Source organism: Ambystoma mexicanum, chromosome 6p (genome assembly GCF_040938575.1).
Source record: "Ambystoma mexicanum isolate Mex_15411 chromosome 6p, UKY_AmexF1_1, whole genome shotgun sequence".
In the NCBI taxonomy this organism is placed as follows: domain Eukaryota; kingdom Metazoa; phylum Chordata; class Amphibia; order Caudata; family Ambystomatidae; genus Ambystoma; species Ambystoma mexicanum.
Window position 1 is genome coordinate 1,072,237,828 of NC_090935.1, and position 13,134 is coordinate 1,072,250,961.

At 43.5% G+C, this 13,134-nt stretch overlaps 1 protein-coding gene across 1 annotated transcript in view; it reads left to right on the forward strand.

Annotated features, from left to right (window-relative positions):
* The window catches only part of LOC138510185 (contactin-associated protein-like 4), a 2,554,874-nt gene that overhangs the window by 2,476,591 nt on the left and 65,149 nt on the right, over positions 1-13,134 (forward strand). Inside the window, exon 19 of the mRNA XM_069625670.1 lies at positions 3,143-3,364. Coding sequence (XP_069481771.1) covers positions 3,143-3,364 — 222 coding nt within the window. The remainder of the gene's footprint in view (positions 1-3,142; positions 3,365-13,134) is intronic.

The following is a 13,134-nucleotide window of genomic DNA, read 5'->3' on the forward strand; positions in this document are numbered from 1 at the left end:
TAGAGAAAACAGTCTTTTCCGACATATATATATATATATATATATATGATCATGATCTCTGGGAATAGGATGTTGGTGTTATATGCTGAACCTTTACTACCACAGTTTGGCAAATGGCAAATAGGTCTACAATACAGATAGTGATGACATAGTTCCCACTGAATTCAGTACATCAAACTTGAAAGAAGAAGTAACTATGCAAGTCAGTGAAGTCATATGCTGTCCCTTTTAACACATCTTGATTCAATACCTTAGCCATCAAACAGCAGAGGTTTACACAATGGAATATGCACCACCCCAGGACACATGTCTATATTACATTTCAACACCATGCTTACACATGACAGAAACAACAACACAACTCTTCACACTCTCCTTAAACTCTACTCTGCCAGGGGCTATAGGCAGCCACACAATTAGCATTGCACATTTGGAGAACACTTTACCACTTCTCCAGAGAACTTGCAAACTATCTACAACTTAACTACTACTCTGAGACTCTGAGACCTACTTTTTTCAGATTGCCACACATAAGCATTGAAGTAAAGCAAACAATCTCTGTCTTCTCTACTACTATGTTAAACCTCTACCCCACCTCCTGCTCTTGCAGATTCTGAAGTGTCAAGAGACCATTAAAATGGCAGATGTTGTACCATAAAAGACCCAATCTCATAGGATAAGAGTGCAACAAGTTTCACTTATTGTAGTGTGAGGCAGCACTCTGCCTGACCCATCCCACCTCACCCCAAATGACTGGTATCAATGGGGGAGTAAAATAATGTTGGTTATTTTGCAGAGAGAACACTATAAAAGAATAACTGGTGCCCACATTGGCTAATGAGAACATTTATCTTATTGTCTCAAGTTATGGAACTGAGACAGGGCTGGAGCTACAGTAATGTCATTCTAGGTGACAGATTCAAGGATCCCCTTCAGAAACGCACGAGGGGGCAACAGATTTCCCCTAAAAAATTGTACAGCTATGCCATTTTAAAGGGGATTTCTTTTAACAACATGAACAACATAATTTCTATTGACTTCCAATGATTGTTTTTAAGGCACAGTGGGTGTAAATGATTGACTAGGGATCACAGACTATGTTTTAGCATTGAAAACAATTTTAATTAGAGGCACCTCTCCTCCAGAACACTAGTATGTACAAATATTTAAGTTTTGTCTTTCGAGAGCTACATTGGTACTATCTTACAGAGTTGTCTTGCAAATTATACAATTCACATACTAAAGCTACTGACAATATATCACTCCTTATGTGAACATTCAAAAAGAGGGCAGGGTGCCCCTCTGCAAGAAAGAACATGACACGATAACCTGTTCTATGGGATTGTACCCATTCAGAGTCCACAGCCACATGTTTTAGCTCACTGTACCTTTCAGAAAGGAGGAATATCCCTTTGCATATCAGTCTTTGTCTCTCCCACTTGAGTAGACCAGCATCGAAATGCTAGGCAATCCTCCTTTGAACAAGAGTACCAACCCTGTTTTTCTTCCACCATAGATCCTTTGCCACCCCTATCTCCCTATTCAAATGCAGCCTTCTACCTAATGACCTTTGATGGAGCTGCTCACAAGCCCCTGGTTTTTTAAACACATGTTCATAGATTGTAACCGTGTTAAGCCCTTCTGGTTTTTTGTTTTGATATTCTCATTTTCGTAAGCTCCCTTTTACAATCAGCAATAGCCAATGTTCATTTTAGATTGCTCTTTGATTTGTGCCTCATGGTAGCACTCCAAACTGTTACCACCAATTGGAAAAATGTACATCATATTCATTATAACTGTTAGTGGAATACTATTTGTAATATTCATAGGATGGAAAACGGTATTGCTTCCTCCCCTGCTTTACTTTGCAAACATATGTTGAAATGGCAACCTTTTCTTGATTTTCTTTCGAATGTTGATTATCATTGATGTTATTACTCTGTATCCTTCATCCCCGTCCCCTCCTAACCCCATGTTTGTGTTATGTTCTGTTAGTCATGTTAGTTATATGTTTTGTTCATTATTGTTATGTCACCCACTTCCTCCTCAACCTTAAAACCTTTTTGAAGTTATCTAGACGCATCGGTTGATACATGTTTGGCATAAATATAAGTCACTTATATTCTTAACAATCCTATTGATACTTCATGTTTAATAATGGACAGTTGTTTTTGTTTATTATTAATGACTATTGATTGTCATGCATGTTGTCTGAATTCAATACAGATCTTTTGGAGAAAAAAAACCAAACAAAAAAACGATGCAGAACAGCACATTGCTAGGTTTCAAGACGTTTCCGATTGTGGTTCCGAGAGCCGTGTGTATGATGCCACACAGGAATGCCGCTTTGTTGATAATGTACCTGTGTGCAGTGTTTGCTCAGTCTACGGTGTTTTCTTTTCTTGTTGCTACATTGTGTAAGACAGACCTGCTGCTGCACCAGTGGCTCCACGAACGTTTAACAGAAAACGTCTTAAGTGTACTAAGGGGAATGTGCGAAGCAACACTTATTGGGCCTCATTACGACCCTGGCGGTATGGAGTGATCTGCGCCGTAAAAGGTGCCAGCGCCGTTCAATCCGTACCGCCGTATTACGAGTTCCCCTCGTGGGACACTGTAAGCATGCCTGGGAAAACCAGGCGTGCTTACCGGGTCCCGCGAGGGGAAGAGGGAGCAAACAACGTGCCATGGCCCGTTGTTTGCTCCCTCTCCCATTCCCATTCAGCCCTATGGGGGCTGAAATGGGAATGGGGAAGGACCGTGTCCGGGTCCTCGGAGGGAGGAATTACCGGGCCTTCCGAACTCGGAATGGCCCGGTAAGTCCTCATTCCGAGGGCCCGGACCCCGACGTGATTTCGGCAGCAGCCATGCCGCCAAACTCGTAATGGGGGCCATTATCTTGAACTAAGTACTCACATGTAGAAGTAGCCACTGCACAGAATGGAAACACGGAGGACAACTTATGACATAACAGCATGTTGGGGCGTGAGTGCTGTATCCGAGTGTTCTTGGCACTGGCTGACCCTTGCACTACATTGAATGTACAGTCTTAACCTGATGAAGAACAGTATATCAATATATGCGAGGGTATGCATCATGAAAAACACGCTTTCCACTAACATGTAGTATTATGTATTTTCAGAGATTTCTGCATTCTTTGGAGCTGGATCCTCAATTACCTACAATTTTCAGGAAAACTACTCTGCAATAAAAAATTCCAGTTCACACGCCTCTTCCTTTTTTGCTGATGTGCTAGCGCGGGAAGAAATCGCGTTCAACTTTCGGACCACACAGACACCAAGCCTGTTACTGTTCCTCAGCTCCTTCTACAAGGAATATTTGTCTGTTATCATTTCAAAAAATGGTACGTATTGCAAAGTTAAGAACCAATCGAGCATTGCGGGGATTGGACCTAAGCTCTTGTAATTGAGAATGGAGATAGTGTGTGGTGCACATAATTTGCTGCAGCACACTGGACCTTTCTTGGCACCATTGCCACGTGTTTACAGTAGATAGTGCAGGATATGAAAGGGCCTGTAGCAGCAGCTGCGAGTAGTGGGCAATAAAACTCTGCCTGCCGTAGACGAATTCCATTTTCTGAAAAATAGCTTTAAAGTGCTCGAGAGTGCTGCTTTTTGTCTCCCTGAATTACAATTAAGTTCTATATTGTTGAAATATCAACTAGTACATGACACCCTGGCATGTTTAATGATAAATTAATGTCCTTAAAAGACCACTTAGTGCCGGGCAGTAAATCATATTGAGTGGCTAGTCTATATGGACAGCCATATTTTAGCTACACCTATGACCACTTAAATTTTTATATCCATTTCCAAAGTCCTTCTTTGACATGTTTTCCTTCATATCCTTGGGAATTGTTTGCTTGAGGAAATGTTCGTGTCTGCATGGCTGGGGGATTCTAAACGGAGCATGCCTGGAGAAGGCCAGTACTGCCCCATTTGCTGCAAAGGTCTCATGTGTATCTTGCCAATAATGCATTTATTGTTTTTAAAAACATGATATTCACATTTTTATTACATTTACTATAGTACAACACATACACGTTTACAAAATCTTTCATTGTCCATGCCTACACGCCACCGACTGCGCTTTTAATGTATTTGCAATGCAAACCATGTTGTGTCCAAAAATTCTCTACTAGAGAACACTATCCTACTAACACATCTAGTCATACGTGTAATGTAAATAAATGTGTTCTTAATGAATCCAACACATTTTGTGAAATGTGCTGCCTGTTTCCTTGTTATGTGCTCATTTGCAAAGATATTTGGATTTCTGATTGACAACTTTTAAATACTGTGAATCCCCCAGATGCCGGTGGTTCCTGCTAGTCAGAGGCTCTGTGTGCCAAATACCTGCATAATTGCTCTCTACACCCACTTACACACTGATGATGCTCACCTGTCTTTGGATCAGTGACATTTCTACTGCGTGCGATGCAGGTGCTCAAAATCAATGGGTTATTCAAGTCGTGTTTTGCTTTTGAATAGATGCATCTCATGTGCTACATGATTAATTGATTTCCTCTGTCTCCACTTATTTATACATACATTCTTGATTTTGGGTTTGCTCAGCTGTGCCTGCATTCGAAGAGGTTCAGCTGACTAGTCTTGTATGCAGCCAACAGTGTTACTATCAACATATGAGGCATGCCATTCACGATTGCCTCTTGCATTCGACCTACAAAGATTGAAGGGTGAATTCATTGCAGATGCATGAGCCCGCACTAACTGGCAGCATGTGTGTCCACATTCTACCCAATCACCTTCTATTACATATTGAGACACATTGCAGATACGTGATCCTAGACTCATGATATCATGCACACACACATTCCACCCAATTACCTCCTATTGCATAGTCAGAAACATTGCAGATGCATGTCTTTGCACTCATTGGCAGCATCCACATCCACCAACACTCAGCATTCAATGGTAGAATGCATGTCCATATTTCACCCGATCACCTCCTATTATATAGCCTGACACATTGTAGATACATAATGCCAGACTTAGTGCCATCATGAGCCTCCACATTCCACTCCTTCACTTCGTATGACATAGTTGTACTCACTGAAGATGCATGACCCCACACTCACTGGCAACAAAGCCCGCCAAATCCAACCCCTTCACCTCCTTTCACATAGTCAGAGACATTGCACATACATGACCCCACACTCACTGGAAGAATGTCCCTCTAGATTCCACCCCTTCACCTTGATTACATAATCATGCACATTGCAGATACATGACACCACATCCATTGACACCATGCACCCTTCACGTTCCATCCCTTCACCTCCTATCACATTGTTGGTGAGGTCTGGTATGCCAGAGGTCTAGGGGTTACTACGAGAATACCAGTTCAGCTCCCAGGGCCCAACAACCCTTCCCACAGAAAGGACTCAACCAAAGGCAAATTAGACTGTCGTTTATTACAAAAACTGACAGGGATCATACAGGACATTAAAAAATCTCAAGAATCACCCCTCCCAAACCTGTGTCAGGCCTTTTTGTTGCAGAGTGTTGTCACAACATGGGCCCTTCCCCGAAAAACCTATCCCACTTTCTGGTTGGGTGATCAGAGTGGTATACAGTGTAGATTGCCCCTATGGATCTTAGTTAATTGGCCCTCTCATGTCAGGTGGCTGGCCTGCTCCTTCCCCAAGAAACTATTATATTGTTGCAGGGTCACAGGATTACCATTGGCTCTTGCCCCCTGCCATGCACCCATGGATATCTGGCCCCGATTGGCTGGAACTGGTCTGCCCAGGCCTAGGAACCAGCTCTGTTCTCAGCGCTCTGTGCACCTCTTCAGGATGATGAGAATGACTATAGGTTCCCAAAGTATCTGTTAGCAGTACCACTTTTGCCTGTGAGAGTGCTCTCCGCATTGCAACATTTTTAACTTGTTAATGTTTCACTTCTTCTCTGTGGTGCTGAGAACTGTTCGAATTCCCACCGCGGGTGAATAACCATTGTCTAGATTGACCACATCACACGGTTGAGGACCACGAAATCGAGGTCTTCTGGCATGCAATTTATGAGGATTTATTCTGTTTTTCTGCAGATGGCCCCTTGTCGTTTTAGGTTTGGAATGTGCTGCTTGTCTCTGACCTTGGCTGTGAGCCCTGGCCTTCCTGTTCTGTGCAGCCTGGGTCTGCTTTTCCTCATCTCTTGCCCTGCGGCATGTGGCCTTATGGGATTTTCGTTATACGTCTACTATGATTTCTACATATGTTTCCTATAGGCTAGTCGTATTTGGTCCTGTCAGGCTCCTTCTGTGATCCTGTAGTTCCATTGGGTTAGTTGCCTTAAGCATCTGCATGCTTGCTCTGCATCTCTTTGTTGCCTTGCATTCAGTGTTTCTGCACTTGGCTAATGAGTCAAATGATAAGCACTTTTAACAGTATGTACATGTATCTGTCCTCTATCTACAGAACTGTGTGAGCATGTTCTTCGTTTATACGAGTATGTGGTTGTGTAACGTTGTGCATGGTTGTGAGTGTACTTTATGACTAATGTGGCAATATCATGTTGTCACTAATGACATCAGCGCAGTGGTCTCTCTGCATTAGTCAACATCATCCATTGAGGCATTTGGGTCCATGACCAATGTCGAAGTACTGATATACATAAAGATTGCATCCGTATCAGTTACTGGTCCTCCTGCGGCCTGACCGAATAGTGATTGACTTTGTGCATTTATGACTCTTCGACCCGACAAGTTCATGGGGGTAAGGAGCGGCAGTCCGGGTACCCTCACTTCAACATAGACACATTGCACATACATGACCCCACACTCACTAGCAGCATATCCCTCCATATTCCACGCAGTCACCTCTTATTACATGATCAGACACATTGTGGGTACATGACACCTCATTCACTAGCAACATGCATGTCGTCATTCTACCCAATCACCTTCTATTACATTGGCAGACACATGGCTGATACAAGGCCCAGCACTCATTGGTAGTATGCACATCCACATTTCACCCAGTCACTCCCATTATGTAGTCAACACGTTGCATAAGGAAGACGTTGCACTCGTTGGCAGCATGCACCACCATGTTCCACCCAATCACCCATTACTACATAGTCTGAGACACAGGTACATGACTCCCACTCATTTGAAGCATGCATGTCAAGGTCCATCCATTCACCTCCTAGTAGATATCCAGGCACATTGCAGATGCATGATCCCGCAGTCACGTTCAGCCTGTTCATCCACATTCCACCCAATCACCTCCCTTTACAGACACATGACTCCTCATACACTGACAGCATGCACGTCCAGCTCCTATTAATTGCTTTGATAGAGACACCCAGTGTGCATATGTCAACGTCACTCTTTGTGAGTGCATGTGAAACCAGATCTCATGCTTATGCACATAACAATTAGACAGTATTTTATTCATTCCCTTCCTCATTGTGCAATTTATAATCACTATAATTATTAATATCACTTTTTTTTCAGAGGCTCATTGAAATTACAGTATTGCTTGTAGGCTCACATCAAAGTATTTCAAGTTCTTAATTTAAAATGGGTCAAAGCGTCTTGTGCCAGAGACCACCCACCCTTTTACTAGCTTGCATAATATCCAGTAGATATATTGCGATATCCAGACTAGTTACCAGGAATCAGAGATCTAAATACACGTATGTATGTATGTTTCTTGGTGATGTATTTATAGTGGCCCTACCTAGAAGCTATGGACTGCTATACATAAATGTATTGAAACGTATAGCAGGGGGCTCGTATTGTTGCCCCGCGGTCCACCTTTGACAGTGAGATGTTCCTAGAATGAGGGTCTCTAGATCTTTCATGAATCGCAGGATTGAAGGAGCCAATTTAGTAGCTAGATAATGGAATTCTGTTCCAGATGATTGCAGGTTAATTTTAAATGTGTAGCTAAACTTTTAACATTGTATCCATCAGCACGCTCTAATCATTGTGTGTTTCTAGATTATGTCGACCCTTTGTTCATGTCACGATTCATACATTTTGTCACACCATAGTTGGTGCAAATTTAGATGCAGACAGACTTGATCTTCCACATCATTGGCCCTCATCAGGAGGTTGGAGGTAACCATGCCGCTTTTAGCGGCATGGTTGCCTCCTTACTGCATTCCGGGCCCGTGTTCCACAAATGAGGATATACCGGGCCATTGCAACCTTAGCGGACCCGGTAATTCTCCGTCCGAGGAACCCGGACCCGGTCCATCCCCATTCCCATTCGAGCCCCCATAGGGCTCAATGGGGATGGAGCTAACAACGGGCCCGTTAATAACGGGCCCATTGTGAGCTCCCTGGTGTCCTCGCGGGACCCTGTATGGACGCCTTGTTTTTCCAGGCGCCCATTGCGGGTCCCGTGAGGAGACCTCATGGTAGGGCAGAATGGGTTTACCAGCACCGGCACCTTTACTGGTGCCGGTAAACCCATTCCGCCAACCTTGTCATGAGGGCCATTAACTTCTCCACAAAAACAGTGTACCTTAACAACACAAGACAGCAAAATGCCACTTCCCCACTTTGCATATATTCGTCACTGTCCAGTTGCCTTCATTTTGCATACTCAGTACCACAAGCACCACATATTTAAATATAGCTGGTTATAAGGGTACATGTGTCACCACTTTCTCAAATGAATGTGGTCGTTTACGGCTGTCATGTCATATGATAACCATTTCAAGACAATTACAAAGGGCCTTTCACTCACCTCCTATTTAAAAAGTCTTTTGGAATGTGTTGCTTGTCTTTAATTAATTTGTAATTGTGATGAAATGACCACTGCCTTCCAGGAGTAAAAGGATGAACAGTGGCTACACCACCTACTTACTGCTCGCACTACTGTAAACAAACATTGATCTCAATCATAAAGGTGAAACAGGCACTATCAAGAGATACAACTCAATTGCCTTTTGTGATACTGTGGGCAGAGGGCAAGTTATACTCTTAAGAGGGCTGTGAATGTGATAACAATGGCAATCCTGCAATAGTACAACAGTACAAAATAAAGTCATGTTCAACAGGAATCTATAAAAATGAATGTACTTTAATTAAGCACACCATATGCAATATATTGTACTCAAGTCAAGTCAAACAAGTTTATTCGGATAGAAAAATCCATCAAACGACAGAGAGAAAAACACAATGTTACGCACAATCGAAGGAACACATAAATCATATGTGATACCTTAAATCCAATGCAAACAACAATTAAGAACATTCTTAAAAAGAGGTACAGCAGGATAGAAAAGATACACGATACATAATCCCTTGTCCATAAAATCCAACGTTTGTGTGAGCAATAATTACAAAATATGTTAAAAGTGTAATTACATTTCTCATTCGTGGCTATCATCACCTTGGAGCCTCAACAAACTTTTCCTAAAATACATAGCTCTTTTCAAAAAAGTGAGCAAAGCCCAAGCCGTAAAGACCGTGTCTGCACTCAGAAGAAAGATGAGTGCTAGTTTGTAATGCCGAATCTCTGATTTCTTCAGGGCAGGAATCAGGGTTACTCTACGGAGGCCAGAATAACCATTACAAAAGAACAATAAATGGGCCATATCTTCACGGTAATGACCACAGACCGGGCAGCCAGCAGAATCTGGGAATCCGTTCCAGTTGGATGTGTTCCCTCTCAGAAGAAGGGAATCAAACCGTGCACTCGTTATTAGCCACCTGTCTTTTTTATAAGGGCTCCAGGTTAGATAGGGTTGGATCCCGGAGAGCCTACTAATGCTGGTATGGAATTGGCCAGTTTTATTACCATACTCTAAAAGTATTCTTTTTCTCACTACAGACTCTCCAAACACATTTTTGTGGCGGGCCCTCTCAAGCTTAGTTATTAGTGCTGCAGGCGGAAAAAGCGCACTAAGGTTGACCTCCCCAAGGGCGTTAGAAATGTAAGCAAGCCATGGGACTTTTTGGCACCCCGCTCTGCCCAATACAGTCCGAATGATAAATTAACAGAGGGAGGCATGTTCATTAGCCCACAACCGAAACCAAAATAAGATTGGGGCCAGTGCCCACTGGTCCTCCCAAAACTCCATTCACAATTCTCTGTGTAATGCAATGGATGCTGCAGAGTTCGGGAGCCCCAACAATTGCTTAAAAAATGTGTTCTCTTTAGTTTGAATTTCAGCTGCCTTCTGAATAACCCAGATGGGGGCACCATACAGGGTAGCGGCCAGGGTTTGGGCACCATAGATCTTAGTGATAGTTTCCAAAGGCTGACCTTTACACCTGGATATAAAGCGATACATCCCCCTATTTGCTGGCTCATTTTCACTGATTGTTTGGCCACATGGGCCATGCCAGTTAAGCTGATTCCCAAATAGTCAAAAACCTTGACTCGGGGTATAGTTTCTCCAGCACAAAGCATTGGTTTCATGGGCGCAGACCATTTTTTACCCACCCATGCCATCACTGCTGATTTTTTGGTATCGATTTCTAGACCCAGATTGCACATAAAGGTTGTATAGGCATTAATCAAGGCCTGTAATGCTCTGGGGGTTCTGGCTAGCAAAACTGTGTAATCTGCATAAGCCAAAACTGGGAAACCTCATCCCCCCAGAACTAAAAATTCAGCCAGAATACTAGAAAGGTCCAGTGAAAAACCATTAATATAAGGACAAAAGCAAATAGGGGGCAACATACAGCCCTGTCGTACACCACACCCGACCTTAAAACAGGCCGTGCAGTGTCCCCGGGACGACTGTGCACACACGCCTCATTATCTGTGTGTAAATCCACCCTCAAAATGTCCCCTGGGCACCCCAAGGACCCGAGCACGGCCCAGAGTTTTGCCCTGTCCACCTTATAAAAGGCAGTGCTCAGGTCCATAAATGCCAGGTACACTGCCTCTCCCCTGAAAAAAACGAGTTGGCCACTAAAATATAGAGGTTGAGGCACTGTTCCATTGTGCCAACACCAGGACAGAACCCAAATTGAATGTCCGAAAGGATCGAGTGTGCCCCCAGCCATGATTCAATATGGGCTAGCAGGATTCTCCCAAATATCTTAAAGGAAGAGTCCAACAGGGAAATGTGTCTATAAGCACTAGGGCTGGCCATATCCCCTTTTTTAAAGATTGGGAAAATAATCGCCTTTTTCCACGATGGGGGATAGTTCCCTGATTGCATACATGCATTGAACACAACCGTTAAAAGTGGTGCCCACAGGTCCACCGGATCTTGGAACAGATCTGTGGGGATCATATCCAGCCCCCGCGCCCGATTATGGGCTTGGAGTTTGATGGCCTTTTCAACCTCCTTCACCTCAAATTTTAGGCAGGGCCTAATAGTTTCCACAACGTCCTCCACATTCACCACCCCAAACAGGTTCCCAAAGTGCGTTAGCCACGCCGCTTCCTCTACATGTGTCCCACTACCCACATTGGACCAACATCCATCCGGACCACCCTTTACAAATTCCCAGAATGCCTTCTGGTCCCTTCTAATGGCAGCATTCACAAAGCTCTCCCAGGCCACCCCTTCAATGTCCTCTTTTCTTCTCTTTAGCTCCAACTTGTAAACACTTCTAGCTTGGGCAATCGCTCTTCTGCTGGATGATGGGTCCTTAAGTGTTGACAGCAGGGCTCTCTTTGCCCCTTTACATGCCTTATCAAACCACCCCTTCTGCGTATATTGTACTATAAAAACACAAACTAAAACATACATGCATGGACAAAACACAGGATCTGAAGAATGTAGATGATGCCGCCACTCTGGATAATATAGCAGGGGTTAAAGGCAGCTAATCACAAACAATGTCATTAAAAATGATATAACGTTTTTGAAAAAGTAGCAAATTGGTGGTTTAGCAGTGTCTAAGGTACCAAAAGATCACCAAGGTGGCTGGCACCTCTCACAGTATCTTACTCAATTCTGGAACGGTTTGATGATGGACTCCCAGGCTTTTGGATGCTGTCTTTGTAGGTCAAACCAGGTTCACATGTGGTGGGTTGTACTGGTCCAACTGGCAAGCTGGCATCAAGTCGGCTTGAAGTGGTTGCACAGTGAAGTTTGGAGGCAATGCATTTCAGAGGGCTCAAAAGGGTTAGTTTGAAGGCCTAGTCAGTTTGAAATGTTGGCAACCACTGGGTCTAGTTGAAGACTGATGCGATGCTTCCAGCAGTTTGACATGAGGTCTGGTGTTTCGAAGGTGTGATTCTGATGATACCGTCTGATGTTCCAAGAGATGTCAGTTGGAAGTTGTTCCTAGCAGAGAGCTGGTTGTTTAGGCTGATCATGTGACATGGTCTGCTTGGCACCATGCAGCATCAAGACAGTTTAATGAATGCAGCAACAGCAGTTCAAACAATGTTTCAATAGACACCAAAAGCAACAACGGAGGTCCATGAGTTTCAAAGGTGTTCAGCTCTGATTTGATGATGATTCAATGCTGTAGATTGCAGTAATCCATCAGCTTTGATTCTTCTGTTGCTGTGAGTCCCATTCCAGAGTTTAGGGAGATGATTGGGCCTCATTATTTTCACTCAAACCCAGGGGAGTCTAGCTAGCACCTGCCAAGCGAGCTGGCGTCAAGTTGGTTCAAATCGGTTGGTCCATGCAGTTAAAGGGCAGCACTTGAGCATTGCATCAGAGGGCTCACCAGGGTTGGTTTGATAGTTGAGTCTATTCAAAACATTGGTAACCGCTGGGTTGAGTTGAGCAGCCATGGGATACTTTTGCCGGTTTGAGTCAAGGTCCATGGTTGGAAGTTTTGATCCAGATGGGTCAATTCAGTGTTCAAAGAGGTAGCAGTTTGAAGTCACCCACAGCAGTGAGCTGGTTGTTCGTGCCAAAAAGGTGATACGCTCTGCGTGGTACAATGCATTTTCAAGTCTGTTCAATTAGTGAAACAACAGTAGTTCAAAAAAGGTTTAAAAAAGTCCCAAAAGCAGCACCACAGGTCTTACAGTTTCATAGGTGTTTGAATGCCGTCAAATCTTGGTTGATGATGGTTCAATATGGTAGAATACAGGAATACAGCAGATATATTTCTTCTGTTGTTGTGAGTTCTAATTCAGTAATTCAGGCACACGATTGGTCCTTGTTCTCTTCACTCCCACTTGTGAGATGTTAGCTTGCTTTTTCAGGA